The sequence below is a fragment of the Embiotoca jacksoni genome, unplaced genomic scaffold, assembly GCF_022577435.1.
Source record: "Embiotoca jacksoni isolate LCO1_2020_lvr unplaced genomic scaffold, fEmbJac1.0.p SCAF_17, whole genome shotgun sequence".
In the NCBI taxonomy this organism is placed as follows: Eukaryota; Metazoa; Chordata; class Actinopteri; family Embiotocidae; genus Embiotoca; species Embiotoca jacksoni.
The window spans coordinates 1,519,946-1,538,494 of record NW_027185307.1 but is presented as its reverse complement, the minus strand read 5'-3'; the positions used below and the strand labels follow the sequence as shown (position 1 = coordinate 1,538,494).

Sequence of the window (18,549 nt, the reverse complement as noted above, 5' to 3'; positions counted from 1 at the left end):
TTCCCTTCTCGCTCTCCCACTCCCACACACACACACACACACACACCGATGCAGCAGTGAGCAGCAGCAGAAACCGGGGCGAGCGATCAGACAGCGGCTCGTCGCGTGCAGCCGAGCCGTCATGAGCGCACGCGGCTGCGGGGAAGGAGGAGGCTGGGCAGGAGACACGCGCAAGGATTTGTTCTAATTAAATGTCTCCTGCTCTCCGTCTGCATCATGCTGTACTTCCAGCTGGTGATCATGGCCGGGACCGTCATGCTGGCCTACTACTTCGAGTACACCGATACGTTCACCGTGCACGTGCAGGGCTTCTTCTGCTACGACACCGCCTACACCAAGCCGTACCTGGGACCGGAGGACAGCAGCGCCGTCCCGCCCGTGCTGCTGTACGCCGCCGTGGCCGGGCTGCCCACGCTGCTGGTGAGTCCCTCCTCATCATTAAAGTTCAACCTGCTCTGACACACCTGAGAGCAGACAATCCCACTGGAAGGATGAAACTGCTGCTGTCGGTTTCTACCTGATCAATCTGGACATGGATGAATCTGTTGGTTTTTAAATTCTCTGCTGTTTGGATTGTGAATTAATTATTCAGTCAAAGAAGACCCAGCTTCTGCTACTTTTCCATTTTAAATACTCAAACCAACCATATCTCCATCTGATGCATCCTGATTTGATTTGGCTCCAACTGATCTAATATTAGCTGTGATTATGGAGGGAACTGTTGCAGCAGATTTCTTCTTCTCAGCAGTATGATGGGAGCTGTGGCCCTATCATACTGCGCTGGTTTGGTCCCAGTCATAATGCAAACACTGACAAGATCAAATTCAAAATGTCAGAGACAGACTGCTTCCATAATCCAGATCACAAGAGCCAACGTGAAACCTGCTTCATATGTTTATTGTGATGAATTATTAGCAGTTATTCCAATATTAACCCCAGTTTGATTTTCCTGATATGATTTCTTTCATTAATATTATTTTTGGAGAGACTTTGACCTGATATTCTCTGCTAGAAATAAAGAGATCAATTTAAAGTTGCATATAGAGACTTAACTAAGTCTGTGATGCTAATTAAGCCAGATTAGATGTTGAACTCTCCTTTTTATCTGTGCTGACATCATGTTTTCAAGAATAAAGATAAGTAATAATTAATTTGGAAGATTAAAATCTGTTGTCTCAAAGGGAATAATAATCCTGATTGATTTGAACCATGATGTTTTTTTAATCATTCATCATTTTCTATAGGTTTCATTTTCTTTAAGTTTGATTTTTTTTTTGGCCACTTGGAGGCGTCACACAAGCTGTCAATGCATGCTGTCGTTGGAGCAGCTTGTGTCATTGTTGTTGTTGATGTGTTGTCTTCACTGTGTCCAACAGCTTGTATAGTTATTGATGTGTTGTGTCTCCACTGTGTCCAGCAGCTTGTGTAGTTGTTGTTGTTGATGTGTTGTCTCCACTGTGTCCAACAGCTTGTGTAGTTGTTGTTGTTGATGTCTCCACTGTGTCCAGCAGCTTGTGTAGTTGTTGTTGTGAATGTATTGTGTCTTCACTGTGTCCAACTGCTTGTGTAGTTGTTGTTGTTGATGTGTTGTGTCTCCACTGTGTCCCGCAGCTTGTGTAGTTGTTGTTGATGTTTTGTGTCTCCACTGTGTCCAGCAGCTTGTGTAGTTGTTCTTGTTGATGTGTTGTCTCCACGGTGTCCAGCAGCTTGTGTAGTTGTTCTTGTTGATGTGTTGTCTCCACTGTGTTCAGCAACTTGTGTAGTTGTTGTTGATGTGTTGTGTCTCCACTGTGTCCAGCAGCTTGTGTAGTTGTTGTTGTTGTTGTTGTTGATGTGTTGTCTCCACTGTGTCCAGAAGCTGTGCAGTTGTTGTTGATGTGTTGTGTCTCCACTGTGTCCAGCAGCTTGTGTAGTTGTTGTTGTTGTTGATGTGTTGTCTCCACTGTGTCCAGCAGCTTGTGTAGTTGTTGTTGTTGATGTGTTGTGTCTCCACTGTGTCCAGCAGCTTGTGTAAGTTGTTGTTGTTGTTGTTGTTGATGTGTTGTCTCCACTGTGTCCAGAAGCTGTGTAGTTGTTGTTGATGTGTTCTGTCTCCACTGTGTCCAACTGCTTGTGTAGTTGTTGTTGTTGATATGTTGTGTCTCCACTGTGTCCAGCAGCTTGTGTAGTTGTTGTTGTTGATGTGTTGTGTCTCCACTGTGTCCAGCAGCTTGTGTAGTTGTTGTTGTTGATGTGTTGTGTCTCCACTGTGTCCAGCAGCTTGTGTAGTTGTTGTTGTTGATGTGTTGTGTCTCCGCTGTGTCCAGCAGCTTGTGTAAGTTGTTGTTGTTGTTGTTGATGTGTTGTCTCCACTGTGTCCAGAAGCTGTGTAGTTGTTGTTGATGTGTTGTGTCTCCACTGTGTCCAACTGCTTGTGTAGTTGTTGTTGTTGATGTGTTGTGTCTCCACGGTGTCCAGCAGCTTGTGTAGTTGTTGTTGTTGATGTGTTGTGTCTCCACTGTGTCCAGCAGCTTGTGTAGTTGTTGTTGTTGATATGTTGTGTCTCCACTGTGTCCTGCAGCTTGTGTAGTTGTTGTTGTTGATGTGTTGTGTCTCCACGGTGTCCAGCAGCTTGTGTAGTTGTTGTTGTTGATGTGTTGTGTCTCCACTGTGTCCAGCAGCTTGTGTAGTTGTTGTTGTTGATGTGTTGTGTCTCCACGGTGTCCAGCAGCTTGTGTGGTTGTTGTTGTTGATGTGTTGTGTCTCCACTGTGTCCAGCAGCTTGTGTAGTTGTTGTTGTTGATGTGTTGTGTCTCCACGGTGTCCAGCAGCTTGTGTAGTTGTTGTTGTTGATGTGTTGTGTCTCCACTGTGTCCAGCAGCTTGTGTAGTTGTTGTTGTTGATGTGTTGTGTCTCCACTGTGTCCAGCAGCTTGTGTAGTTGTTGTTGTTGATGTGTTGTGTCTCCACTGTGTCCAGCAGCTTGTGTAGTTGTTGTTGTTGATGTGTTGTGTCTCCACTGTGTCCTGCAGCTTGTGTAGTTGTTGTTGTTGATGTGTTGTGTCTCCACTGTGTCCTGCAGCTTGTGTAGTTGTTGTTGTTGATGTGTTGTGTCTCCACTGTGTCCTGCAGCTTGTGTAGTTGTTGTTGTTGATGTGTTGTGTCTCCACGGTGTCCAGCAGCTTGTGTAGTTGTTGTTGTTGATGTGTTGTGTCTCCACTGTGTCCAGCAGCTCGTTGAACGGTGTGTGTCTGCTGTTTGCTGCTTGGCAGGTTTCATCACAGCGTTGGCACTGAGAACAGTCACAGTTACTAAGAGCTGAGTTTGTGGGCATGAAAACCAAAACAATGAGCTAAAAAAGGCTCATCAGTATGAGCGTCATCTTTAATAGTTTACAGTCATTTAATCTTATGTTGATGTTAAATTATTAATTGGCTTTAGGACGCAGCGTCCTTGTACATTACAGGTGACGTTTGCCGAATCTGTTTCATGCAAGAAAATTGTAGGAATTAGAACAGGGAAAAAAAGTACTACCAGATAAACAATGATATGTAGTCAATTCCTGTGATAATAATCATGAAGCACATCACAGAAATATTTTATCTCAAAAAAAAATTTCCGTAGAGAACCATGAGGCTAAGAGTTCCTAAAACCTCCTAAAACCTCCTGTAATCTCCTAAAAGTTCCTAAAAGATCCTAAAAGGTCCTAAAAGCTGCATATGTTTCCAGAACAGAGCGTCTGTGACTGGAATATAGAAACAAGGACTACATCAGCCTTTCAAAATAAGAGCTTTAGATGCTGTTTAATTCATGTTCATTCACGGGCGGCACGGTGGTGCAGTGGTTAGCACTGTCGCCTCACAGCAAAAAGGTTCTGGGTTCGAATCCGGTCCTGGGCCTTTCTGTGAGGAGTTTGCATGTTCTCCCTGTGCTTGCGTGGGTTCTCTCCGGGTTCTCCGGCTTCCTCCCATCATCCAAAAACATGCACCTCAGGACTGTGCTGACAGGTCATCATTGTAAATGAGAATTGGTTCTCAATTGATATTACCTGGTTAAATAAAGGTCAAATAAATAAAAATTCAACACATAGACCTGCTGGATGAAACAAACAAAGAGACGTCTCTGACAGCTGGACGTGTGGAGAAAACTCATTTAACATCCAGTAATATGGAATCACTTCCTGTGATCACAAACATTTAATCATCATTTTAATGTGAAGACCACATTTCCCACAAACCCCGTCACTTCCTGTTTCTCCTCTCGTTCCTGTTTCTCCGGTGAACAGTTTTATTTGGGGATGAAAACTGAGACATTCAGAATGTAAATGAGGATTTGTTTTTATTAATAAAGTGAGTTTTGTTTAAAAATATTTACTTCATGTTATTAATACTTTCAGCACAGATTCTGATGATGACATTTTTTGCGGAAAAATCACGAGAATTTAAAATAATTGCAACCTCCTGCAAGTATTGCGGAGATGCTTGAAGCTGTGTTAATTATTGCGATTGCAAGATTTCCTGGAGGGACTGATGAACACTGACATAATTTCATAGCTCAGTCAGAGAGATCAAATATGAATCCTGTCTATATTGATTTGTTCTCTTCAAAAGAGCTGAAATGACCTCTGACTGTTTTCATGTGATCAGTCTGATGAGTTTCGTTCCTCTGTTCTCATCCATGGATTATTTGTTTTTTACACCGATGCTTTCATTCTAATCACAAACTACCAGAACCGGACCGACAGCGGACCTCGTTATAACGTTATAACATCTCTGTGCCGATAACAAGCTGATGCAGTGGAGCTGTGAAATGCAGCTCAGATGGTGCAGTGATGCTGCAGTCGTTTACCTCGCCAACCCCACTGCATGCAGGACTGTCTGTCTGAGGCACACACACACACACACACACACTCACACACACACACACACACACACTCACACACACACACACACACACACACACACTCACACACACACACACACACACACACACACACACACTCACACACACACACACACACACACACACACACACACACACACACACACACACACACACACACACCTACCTGCATACTATTTTTTGATGCAGTCGTTAATGTTCAGACAGGCTGGTTTCAGTGTGCAGATAGACGAAAAATTATAGATTCAAATCCTGCAAAACAGACAGCGTGTCTATTTGTTTATTTCTCAGAGAATTCCAGCAGCGCAGGAGAAAATAACAAGGTTTATTGTGAGAGGACATTTTTAATTTTTTTTTCGTTTGAGTTTTATCAATAATGTTTGGAAGTTGTCTATAGATGTATGTACAAGTGTCTCTATGCTGAAAGGCTCCAGCTCAGCTCCTACTCGGATGGATTACAGGTTCCCTCCCTTCTACCCGTTCAGACGGGTCCGTTTGCCCTGAGCAGAGTACTCGTTATGCTGTATTACAAAGTGGAAAGTTTAAAGTTTGAAGTTTAAAGAAATATTACCAAGCAGGATTCTCTGATGAAACCACAAATCTTTCTTAAGGGAAGTAAAAGGTAACTTTTTCTGCAGATTTGAAGCTTTGTTTATTACGTGTTATGATGTGAACTTCAGTTTTGGCATCACAGTTTGGTGCATCCAGAGACTGGATATTAAAGAGTTCGTAGCTTCAGGTCTGTAAAATGGTTCTGATCCAGAAGTGTCTTCAGCTGCAATACCAGCGAGTGCCACTAGAGGTCGGCTCCAAAAAGCCTCCGGCTCCATAGACTCCCATTCAACTTCTCTCATCAAATCCAAAGTGAATAAAATGTGTCCATCAGTTATCTCGGTGTTGTTAGCTAAAGTCACTCCTTCTTCTTAGTTTTCTGGAGGTCCATCTGAAAATAATCCCTCATTCATTAGAAAAGAAGATTCAAGAAGACCTGTTTTTGGGGGCGTGTCTGTTTGATTGACAGGCCTGTGGTGCAGTCAGGTTACAGCTATCGGTGGGCGGGACGTAGTATCGTCAGGTTTCCGATCTCATCATTGCTGGTTGCTGCTTGCTTGCTGTCATCGATGTGTTAATGTGTGTGAATGGGAGGAGAAGTCTGAAGCACGATGAGACTGCTGAAGTAATGAAACGCTTTATAAGTGTTGAAGATGACTATTTCCATAGTAAGATCAAGACCTCACAACGTTACAGAGAGACACCAAACAATTTAACAAGAGGTGGGACGAAAACTCAAATCTAGTTTATTGTCATTTTACCAAACATCTGTGTGTGAGGATAAATGAGAGTTTCTCTGGGATTAAGTGTAATGAAAATACAAAAACATGTAACACAACACAGTCCCTGAGCCTGCATATGTATGGAGGACAGTTACAGGACCAAAATCAACAGTCATGTAAAATCCAAATAAAACAGAATAATGTGAAAGTTCAGTAGCAGCTCTCAGCGTGGGAGGGCTGACTGGGTTGAGATGTGTCTGACGATGGTGGTTATCTTATGAAGGCATCAGCTCTGCTACAGCGGGTCAGAACCTCCAACGGACCTCTCAGCTCCGACACTAACACGACATCCAGCGTGTGCAGAGGCTTCAGCCGCCGGAGCGATGGAACGAGTCTCCCGCAGCCGTCCTCAATGTCCACAGTCTGTTTTTTGAACTGCTTTAACTTCTCCATAATTGAACTGGACTGTAGAGCACATATTACATGGCTGTATGACACAGATGTACTTCAGCAATCTGGTACAAGTAGTCAGTGGGTGACAAAGGAGGACAAAGGGTCCATTTAGAGATCAGATCGGATTGTCTGTGATTTAGCCACATTGAATTATTATTTCCATACGTTTAATAATCACATTTCTGAGACTTACAATAGTATTAATAATGGTTGTACTGGTGAGGCAATGAGTGGTGTCCCTTGTCCTTGCTTTAGGATTCTAAGCCCCACCCCTTCTAGTTCCATTCTGAATGGCCAGTAGAGGGCGCTCCTAAATGAGGGGTAGCGCCACAGGATGGGACATGGGATTGGGCCTGAGTCCTTTTGGGAGGTAGTCCCTGAGTCCTGGATGGATTTGACCTGTTGGATCACCGTCCTGAAAAACAGCCAGAACAGAGTCCAATCAGGGGTTTTTAATCAACACAGGTTCACCCCATTAACACATGCACTGTTTTAGCCTTTTAAAGACTCTGGACATCAACAGCCAAAACTCCAAAAATGAACCATAACCTCATTCAGTTTGGTTTTACTCTGAAGTCACCAGATGAAACCAGTCCTCCACTAATGAAGCTCTCGCAGTCAGAATACGTACAATCATACAGACTTTAATTTGTTTCACAACTACACTGTAGGGCACAAATCTATCATCGTACATTTCATTAGCTACATTTTTTGTAACATTGTTCCCGTCGGCCCTTTAGATGCTTGTTTTTCATACTGACATATTACACTAGTAGTTTAAAGGAACTGCTTTGGGACAATTTATTTTCCTTTTTTAAATCCTAAGATCTAATTTGTCTGTTTCATCTTTGTATAATAGCTGTAAGGCAGTTTTTCAGAGTGGATTCAGGCTCTCTATTCTTCTCTGTATTACAACTGGCAGATTAACAGCATTTAGTTGAGGTAGGATTATTGTAGCTTTCCTTTTTCACCATCCCAAACATCGTTCCTGCAGCACATGCAACAATACCGTTTGAATGACACCATGTCTGATGTTTCCAGCGAAGCAATGTGACATGAAATGAAACTGTTTGTGCGTTTTTCTACAGTTTCTCTGAACCTTTCAGATCCAACATCACAGCTTCTGTTTCTTTCTTCTGTCTCATGTCGCTCTTTCCTGCAGGACTCCACGGTGGCAACAGAGCAGACTGATGTTTATGTCTTAAATCTTTTAGCGTCCTGTCCTGAATTCCTCACTGATTGGCTCTTTGTTTCTGCTTTGGACTGATTACATATATATTCATATATATTTCATTTCAGGATGAGGACACACTCACAACACAGATCTTTGCAGCACCGAGACCTTGAATAAAATAATCTGCTGTCTCAGCACATCTCCTGAAGGAGTGCACCTCCCTGCTTGGTCTTTCCTGTGTTGAACAGAGTTTAAAGCTCCCACTGACACCGATTTACATGATCCAGTTTGGCTTTTAGATCAGTTCTTAACGCCTTCAATTAATCTTGTTCAACCCTGACGATCTGATCCGATTCCCACCTGTTCTGTTGGGTTGGATAGCGCAGCGGGTTTCCACCTCAGAGACGATCTGATGCGAAGCGTTGCAGAGATAATCGAAGGTTAAGTTGCGTCGTTGTTACACTCTGCGAATTGAAGAAATTCTCTTGAGGCCTTCCTGAGATATTTTATTCACGAGAACAAATAGAGGGACGACGTGAAAACATGATGGCCGTCCACAAAGTGATAGAATGAGAGATGCCGCATGTTTTTTAGATTGAAACAAATTTTCGTCTTTGTTCTGCCTGTTCATACAGTCAGTGTTTTTATTTGTTTTCTTAATTTGTTGAACCCACAGTCCAAAAAACAAAACCCAATAGTCTGAAAATTGCAATGACATAATTAAGGAAAGCAGGAATTCCTTCCAAATGAGAAAATATGTGACGGTAACATCCAACAGTACAAAACAGGTGACTGATGGCTTAAAGCGCTCCGATTACTGATCAAAAGTGACATCAAATCAACAGAGATTAGTAGTCATATAATTTAAGTTGGATAGAAATACAGTTTCAGTGTAGAACCTCACCATAATTATTTCTGATCAATCAAATGTATGTTTAATCACTAAAGACGATCCCTGTTGACTGAGAGTTCACTGGACACCTTCGCTGTGGCCTCTCCTTTAATATACGATCTGTAGAGGTTCAGTTTATACACAGCACTGCACTGTTGTCATCAACATTTTATTATTTTATTGTTATTTTGTTTTTGTAATGGCATCTGATTTCTTTATCAGTGTCAGGATGGATTAAGTCCATTGCTTAAATCAGTTAGAAATCGTTTGTAACTTTCACCACTGCTGTTTTTTGTGCTGTGATGTCCTTTTAATCCTGACTGAAAATCTTCAAATAGAGCATTCCTCTGTAAATTGTTGCATAATTGATGTGCAACAGCTTATTCAAGGATTTTAGAAATATAGGGCAGGTTGGAAATGTGTTTGTAGTTTCTGCAAACGGCTGGATCAAAGGTAGACTTTTTAAGTACAGAACCTGTTGAAAGAGATGAATTCATCTGATCTAATGTGGAAGTGCTAATTAAAGGAAAATATCCTTAAGTCTTGTTGGGATGGGATCTAAGAGACAGGTTGATGTTTAGATGAACTAATTATTGCAGATAGTTCAGAGAGATCAACAGGAGAGAAGTGGTCTAAATATAAATCCAGTCCCACGGTTTCTGAGGCCGTTTGCTTGATAACACATGGTGGTAAGAAGGATATCAGTAATTATCTTATTAGTAAAGAAGTTCATGAAGTGATTTCTGCTGAGACATAAAGGAATTAAATACTCTTTGTCAGCCTGCCACAGTGCTGAAAAGAATCCTGGGGTTGTTCTTGTTTTCTCTATTAATACCTGGTTGGATGGTAAAATAGATAGTATAAGATGTCTATTTTGTCCCTCCAATACCTGTTTTTCACTGTCGTTATTACAGACAGTATACAAAAGTGGACGTAGCTTCCAGTCTGATGAATGAGGCTGATGCAGAAGTGTCTTCAGCTGCAATACCAGCGAGTGCCACTAGAGGTCGGCTCCAAAAAGCCTCCGGCTCCATAGACTCCCATTCAACTTCTCTCATCAAATCCAAAGTGAATAAAATGTGTCCATCAGTTATCTCGGTGTTGTTAGCTAAAGTCACTCCTTCTTCTTAGTTTTCTGGAGGTCCATCTGAAAATAATCCCTCATTCATTAGAAAAGAAGATTCAACAAGACCTGTTTTTGGGGGCGTGTCTGTTTGATTGACAGGCCTGTGGTGCAGTCAGGTTACAGCTATCGGTGGGCGGGACGTAGTATCGTCAGGTTTCCGATCTCATCATTGCTGGTTGCTGCTTGCTTGCTGTCATCGATGTGTTAATGTGTGTGAATGGGAGGAGAAGTCTGAAGCACGATGAGACTGCTGAAGTAATGAAACGCTTTATAAGTGTTGAAGATGACTATTTCCATAGTAAGATCAAGACCTCACAACGTTACAGAGAGACACCAAACAATTTAACAAGAGGTGGGACGAAAACTCAAATCTAGTTTATTGTCATTTTACCAAACATCTGTGTGTGAGGATAAATGAGAGTTTCTCTGGGATTAAGTGTAATGAAAATACAAAAACATGTAACACAACACAGTCCCTGAGCCTGCATATGTATGGAGGACAGTTACAGGACCAAAATCAACAGTCATGTAAAATCCAAATAAAACAGAATAATGTGAAAGTTCAGTAGCAGCTCTCAGCGTGGGAGGGCTGACTGGGTTGAGATGTGTCTGACGATGGTGGTTATCTTATGAAGGCATCAGCTCTGCTACAGCGGGTCAGAACCTCCAACGGACCTCTCAGCTCCGACACTAACACGACATCCAGCGTGTGCAGAGGCTTCAGCCGCCGGAGCGATGGAACGAGTCTCCCGCAGCTGGCTCCTCCCCCAGCTCGTCCAAATATGGTCACTTCCTGCTCCAAACCGCTCCGAACTAGCAAAGATGGTGACGGACAGAATCTGAACTGGAGGATTCATAACGTTCACAAACCAACGATGACGTCACTGATGGTTGCTGATTGGTTGCTGTACACTAATCACAGCCTAATAATGGTCAAAATCGTATCTTATTATTTCATTGTACCTTACAAGTTGATCACTCTGGTTTTTATGTAATAAGCATACGAGAAAACAACACAAAATCCACAGTAAAGAGCAACAGTGTGTTTAATTCAGACCAAATGTGCTGAAACAAGTTTGAATTCACCCATGAATCCACTGACTGAACTGATACACATTGATCATTAATTAAACTAGTTTACCAGGAGCCAGTTCCTTAAGAGAAACCTAAGACTATTCAGTGTGTTTGACCAGTTGTCACTTTGCTCTTTGATTAGTCTGACAACAACTAAGTCTAAACCAACAACCCTGTTTTTAAAAACATTGGGATGCTGTTTTAAAATGGAAATAAAAACAGAATGTGATGATTTCTAAACCATGTAAACTCGTATTTAATTAAAAATAGACCAAAACATATCAAATGTTGAAACATAAATTATATTGTTTTATGAATGATTTTTGCTCATTTAAAAATTTGCTGACAGCAACACATAGAGTGGAGTCGTGGCTTCAAAATGATGTTGTTGTTTTTTTTTTTTTTTTACTATTTTTAACCACATAAAGCTGTTTTTAGATTTGCAGCATACAGGTTTTTTCTCTTGTTTCCAGTCAAGCTGTTGGTGCTGCATAACGAAGCTCTGTGGAATAAATTCATGCAACTACAATGGTGAAGGTGTTTTGATAGGAATGTCAGAGTGGTGTGTATGTGTGTATTGAGAAATGTGTGGACTGAACACACACCACCCAGTGGTCCCAACGGGTTTTCACCACTTCACTACACTACATATCTGGATCTTGTATTTATAAAAAAAGAGATCATAATTACGAGATAAGCTGCCTATTTGTTTTGTATGTGAATGCAACGTGCTTCCGTACACTCACCTGTTACTAATTATCATATTTATTTGAGTAATGTTCCATCAGGTGTTTCTTTCAGTGTTACACAACTTTTCTGTCCAATGTTCCTGGCATGAAAAATGTTGTCTTTGTTTTACTTTCAATTAAATATAGGTTTATATGAGTTGGACATCATTGCATTTTGTTTTTATTTCCATTTTAAATGGCATCCCAACTTTTTTGGGAAACGGGGTTGTGTGTAAACTTTTTTTCAAGACAGCATATCTTGTCTTACCATACCTCAGGGTGACCGTGCTCGTACACAACTCCTGTCCATTCATGTCTAACAGGTTATTCGACGTTGCATCGGCGATGTGCTGTGTGAGCCTTTTTTCATGAACCCCAACGCTGCAGTGGAACCTGGATCAGTTGTCATTGAAAAAGAAGCTAAATTTAGAAAAGAAATCTAACAAATGCTCCCGAAACCCTTAAACATCATTTCTAATTTCTCTTTGTTTGTGTTCAGTAAACTTTTGGTCAGGACTTAGCTGTAGATAATCAGGTACTTGTTACTTGTCATCTTTAATAAAGTTAATTTTGTGTCTTGTTCCTTAACACTCAAAACTCAACAATATGCTCCGTGTTTATCTGCTTTCTTAATAAATTGTATAACAAATAAATGTCCACAGCACTAATTCCTTAAGTGTAATTTACTTACAATTCGTCTGCTTCAAACACAAATTAATTCTATGCACTTTGATAATCTTCCACAAAATGCCATGAATAAAACTAAAGTAAAATACAAGCAACCTTTCAAACTGAGAACTCGAATGACGAATAAATACTAAACAGTTGTATGACATTTTTTTTTAATTTTTTGTCATTTTGATTGGTGGAATCATCCGCTGTATCGCCCGATAAGTGAAGCAGGATCTTCTTTGCATTTTGGTTGAGCCGCTTGTTTTTACGAAGTTCATAAGAAGCCTCTGGTATTCAGCAGTGTTGTGTTTATATTGTTTTCTCGATCTGCATCACGGCATCCATAAAGCCTGAATGTTAAACTATTTACATGCAGATGAGATATTTGCAAAGGGAAGGTTGCATAGCTCTGAGTTTTCTGCTGTTTCAGTCCTCTCCTTCCTCGTTTGGCCTTTTCACCAGTCCACCTGAATAAATCACTGTTGCGTTGCCGGAGCGCGCGGCAGCTCGGAGGGTTTCGGCTTCGGGGCCCCAGGACCCATCAGGACCCTTCAGGACCCTTCAGGACCCTTCAGGACCCTTCAGGACCCATCATGACCCATCATGACCCTTCAGGACCCTTCAGGACCCATCAGAACCCATCAGGACCCAAAAGCACTGTTTTACTGCATGAGCAAGCTGAGCACACTCAGACACCCAGTTTTCATTGGTCAGTCCAATGTTCTGGTTCTGAATCAGGTTCATAGTTTCATAGTGCCGTTGTGTACAGATCAGCATGTCGGAGGGCGGAGCAGTAAGACTGCGTTCAGACTGCAGCGCAAATCCGATGTTTGTTATGTCTTGTATCCAGATTGATTTTAAAAGATTTTAGAAAGTCTGAACAGCAAAAAAACACAAGATGTGATGTTGGCAGTCTGGATCCAAACCACATGTGGACGCAGTTAGAAATGGGATTCCAATCAGGTTTCTGCAGATGCATCTCAGCGCTAACAGGAAGTGTCGATGTTCGTACTGTAAAAGACGACGATAACAATCCAGACAGAAGATAAGATACGCCGTCTGGTGACACTTCTGTGTTAGAAAGCCACGTCATCGCTGTAGCAGCGCGTACGTCGTTACCATAGCAACCCACGCAGATAGGTTGGTGATGTCTGGACACACCAAATCTGATCTGTTCACTTGTCTGATTTGCCTTCAGTCTGAACAAAGTCAAAGTTCCCAAACTGCTCCTGTCGCGTAGCAGGAGAAGCTATGATCCTGTTGCGTTATTAAAATCAGAACCCAAGTTGTTCACGTTGGACATGACTAGAAAGGACACTTCAGATTTAGTGTCAAACTCTGGAAATCTGCAACGGAGACCCTTAAAATCCTTCAGGGAGCCTTTGGCAATGAAGACGAGCCTGAAGACGTGTTTTAAGTGACATTGGTGTTTCCGAGGGACCGAACGTTCAAAACGTCACTGTTCAAAACTGAAAGAGGCACATTTAGGTCAGGGGTGCAACCGGGTGGGTTTTCTTTGACCTTTGCGGGGTTGTGTCACCTTGAATTCGTCTCCCAGCGTCAGACTTCCAACACGTGATGTTCTGTAGCATCTGAGGAAAAACATTCATAGAACTGTACGACATACAGAATACGACGGTTACCTCCTGCCCAGTTTTGGTAGTAAGGTTACTTTATTAGAGAAGGTACGCTCTCATCATTACCTGGGTTTGTCATTAATCTGACCTCTTACAGACGCAGGGAAGTTTTATTTTTCACCTGTCTGTGAGGTTTGTGGACCGGTGTTGGTGCTGAGATGAGAGCGAGCCTGATGGCCTCACTGGCCTGTGTGCAGAAAACATCCTGTTTAGCATAGAGAGCTGTGTTTATGTTTTTGCTTTAAATGAGGTTTTTGAGGCTTCGTTCTGTTTGGCAGCGTGGCGGCAGCGTGAGGTTCTGGCCTCGCACACCACAGGCTGGAAATGTCACGTTTAGTTGAGAAGCCTGAATTAAGTCTTGCATGGTTCAGGTCGTCTCCCTCTTCGGTTATTTTGATGTTTGCATGTTATTTAAGTTGCTCTAAATTACAGCAGATTCGTGGCATCCGACACGTTTTGGGCTTCAGGTTCTGTATCCAGTCTACATCAGAAAATCATGGAAGGATCGGACTGGAGTTAAAATCCCATTTTTAATTAAAACATGCCAGTACACACACACACACACACACACACACACACACACACACACACACACACACACACACACCCTCCTTGTCTTGCGGTCCGTGAGCTGTTTTCTTCTCTGCCATATGTTTTTCGGAGTATTTCGCGGCTCCGACTGCTCACTGAGGAAACAGTCCGCTCACTGCCAACAAAATCAGCTCCAGCTCACAAATAAATATCCAACATAACGCTGTTTCCATTATGTTTGTCTCTTGTTTCTACCAGATCACAATAACGGAGACGGTGCTGTTCGTGGTCCACTACACGTCCAAAGAGTTCGACCAATCAGAGCGCACGCTGGCCACCGGGGACTGCTGCTACCTCAACCCGCTGGTGCGCAGGACCTTCCGCTTCCTCGGTGAGTCGCTGCATGCATTTAATAACATGGCAAAGACGACAGCTGATGCTTTCATTATGTTTTTATGAGGGGAAGAGAGGCGGGTGGAGGAGGATGAGGAGGGCGGAGGATGGAGCAGGGCGGAGGCGGGTGGAGGGCGGAGGAGGGCGGATGAGGTTGGAGGATGGAGGAGGGCGGAGGAGGCCGGAGGAGGGCAGAAGAGGGTGGAGGAGGGCGGAGGAGGATGGAAGAGGACGGAGGAGGGTGGAGGAGGGGAGAAACATGGACTGTATATAAAAGTGGACGTATACGGAGGCCATAGACACAAAAACCATTGAAACCATTCGCACCAAACACTAAATCTTGCTCACTAAATAGCATTTCGTTCCCACGTTTTAATGCATTTGTGCATAAGAGATAAATAAAGTTATACGTTTATATAAAGACAGAACAGAACAACAGGCTTTCTCCTCTCAGTCCATAGTATGATCAAAGTTATCAAATATCCAACGATATAACCCACAAACTCCTTCACAGCTTGTGTTACAGCCGTCATCAGTTAGGTGTAGTTAGCGCAGCCACCACAGCCAGACACAAAATATAAAAATCATGCACATGAAGCAACAGATAGAGAACACGACATGCTGACTGGACCCGTCAATCACCACGTTTTAATCAATGTGAGGAACTAAATGCTGGTTCGTACTCACGATTTAGTAATTTGGCCTTTTATGTGAATGAATGAACCCATGAATGTCCACGTCATCACCGCCATCATGCAATCAAAAAATCAAGGTTGTAAGTAAAAATATATAAATTGAGAATATGATTATTGGCATTGCAAATTCATTTTCTCTTCATTTTGGTGACAGAATTAAAACCGTTGCTTTCAAGTTAAAAACCTCTGAGTTGAGTTGGACGTACTGGACTCCTACATCATGTCAGCATATCGTGTCGTTCAGCTCCGACTGATGTTTATTTACAGCCTTCCAACGAGCAAAAGAAAACGAGTCCTTCTGTCCCTGTCCATCAATTCAGCTGTCAAATCTACTTTACAACTCAAGTGCACGTTAGATCACATGCACACGTATCTCTCATGCACACGTGTCCCATGTACACGTATGTCCCATGTACACGTATGTCCCATGCACACGTATGTCCCATGCACACGTATGTCCCATGCAGTGTATGTGGAGGCTGTTTAATGAGAGCAGGATGATTTCTTCCCTCCCTGAGGGGGAATCGGCCGGCTTCACCCTCCCGCTGACACATCCACCGTTCACGCTGCTCGTTAATGTTAGCGGGCTCCTTTTATCTCTGCAGGCTCATTGTAGTTGGTTATTATGTGTTTTACTCGGGTGCAGCGTCGTGTCAGAATAAGTGTCTTCGTGTTAATTGATGTCGGTTTTAAAGAGCGCTTCTCCTTAAAGGCGTCTTTTCCCGGTGAAGCAGCAGAGGAGGACCGACGTCTTCTCCTGAAGAGTTTGATTTTGTATCTCGCACCGAGAATCTCACCACCATGCAGGAAGCATTTATTCAAATAATATATGTTAATATAACCTCAATTTACCCTAAAACATGGGAACAGATTCAGGACGGAGAATTAACCACCACATATTTAATCATGTTGAAAAGCAGTGACACCGAACCCACCAAGTCAAATGAAAGTTGACTTTATTTGTTCTTTGAAGATGTTTCTGGAATCATCTGAATCCTACTGACTGCTGAGTGCTACTCTTTTTGTATGCAAGTTATAAACCTGCAAAAACAATAATTTACAATATACCAAAAATGACTTATAAAGCAGATATTTCTCTTGAACAGTATTTTCAGGGGATTTTGTGTCATGTAGCTAATGCTGTTGCACACTGAACACCTGTTTGTCTTCATGAGGTTGGTTGACTGCAGGTTCCTCATTTATAAAACATTGTGTTGGATTCAATCCAAAGTGAAATGTTCAATCAAAACTGAAAATGGCATACGGAGAAAATAATAGTCCAATTTATAAAACGGTGCTCACGCACACCTTTACGCAATGTTCCCTTTGTAAATCACAATCCAGTTGGAAATGTGTGTTCGTACATCCGCCTCACATTTAACCATGAACGACCAATGTAAAGCCTCTTATGAAGGTTGATGAATATAAAATCAGCACGGGGCTCAGTTTCTTGGTGAATTATGGCAACGAGAGGAAAACCTGGAAATACAATTTTTCTGACAGAAATGGAGTTATTTGTGGAGGATGTGGAGCTCATTTTAGCAGGTGGTCACAAACCCCACGAGATGAGAAGAAATTGAAAACTGACTGCAGTTCTTTAGCCTAATGCTATTTGATGTTAGCGTGTGTAGCCCGTCTACCATCCACATCTGTAGAGAGGCCCTGAGTTCTTTACTTAATTTAATTGTGTTCGGATAACTAATTATCTCTGTATTATTAGTCTTGGATCAATAAATAGTTTCCCACTTTAATTTAAAACAAAATAAATCAAATATAAGAGAAGAAAATAAGTGTGTTCTTCACTTATTGTTACAATATGCAGCTTTAAACCAAACAGCTTGCTTTCCTCACGCCATTCACTGTGACCGTTATACACAAAATTGCACACCAGTAATAATATCCAACTAAACCAAACTAACGAGTAGAAATAAAAACCCCTGCAGGCCTGGTTCGATGCTCGTGGAGACCAAAAACTTCAGTCGCTTCACTCAACTGAGCCAAACCAAATGAGACCGTCTCCTGAAGTCTAGCAGAGGTCCACCGGTCCACAGCCTCAGTCCAGGAGCAGGAGGGTGCCGGGGGGTGTTCACTCAGCGGGGGGGTTATCCAGCGTCCACCGCTCTGCTCATTAACCCCTCTGTCCTCTTCCTATCACACCTTCTCTGCAGGTCCACACAAACATGTGACCATGTACACATCTCACTCAATCAAATCAACTGCTTTCATCAAAAGAGGAAAAACATCAAATACATCAAAGCACTTATAACATTCTGATCCATGAACTTCAGCTGCAGAGCTCCACGACTGACTGACTGACTGATGACTGACTGACTGACTGATGACTGACTGACTGACTGATGACTGACTGATGACTGACTGACTGATGACTGACTGATGACTGATGACTGATGACTGACTGACTGACTGACTGATGACTGACTGACTAATGACTGATGACTGATGACTGACTGATGACTGACTGATGACTGACTGACTGATGACTGACTGACTGACTGATGACTGACTGACTAATGACTGATGACTGACTGACTGACTGACTGATGACTGACTGACTGACTGACTGATGACTGACTGACTAATGACTGATGACTGATGACTGACTGATGACTGACTGATGACTGACTGACTGATGACTGATGACTGACTGACTGACTGATGACTGACTGACTGACTGACTGACTGATGACTGACTGACTGACTGACTGATGACTGACTGACTAATGACTGATGACTGATGACTGACTGATGACTGACTGATGACTGACTGATGACTGACTGACTGATGACTGATGACTGACTGACTGACTGACTGAATGACTGACTGACTGACTGATGACTGACTGACTGACTGACTGACTGATGACTGACTGACTGACTGACTGAATGACTGACTGACTGACTGATGACTGACTGACTGACTGACTGACTGATGACTGACTGACTGACTGACTGAATGACTGACTGACTGATGACTGACTGACTGACTGATGACTGACTGA

The 18,549-nt window shown here is 42.4% G+C and overlaps 1 protein-coding gene across 3 annotated transcripts in view; it reads left to right on the top strand.

Moving 5' to 3' along the window:
* LOC138199279 (phospholipid phosphatase-related protein type 5-like) overlaps window positions 1–18,549 on the top strand; it is a 96,963-nt gene that overhangs the window by 24,112 nt on the left and 54,302 nt on the right. For 2 of the 3 annotated variants that reach the window (XM_069151228.1, XM_069151225.1), the window contains exons 3-4: window positions 232–420; window positions 14,700–14,832. In XM_069151228.1, the coding sequence (XP_069007329.1) occupies window positions 232–420; window positions 14,700–14,832 (322 nt within the window). Of the gene's footprint in view, window positions 1–24; window positions 421–14,699; window positions 14,833–18,549 lie in introns of those variants that run through there. The other variant, XM_069151227.1, reaches the window with a different exon arrangement.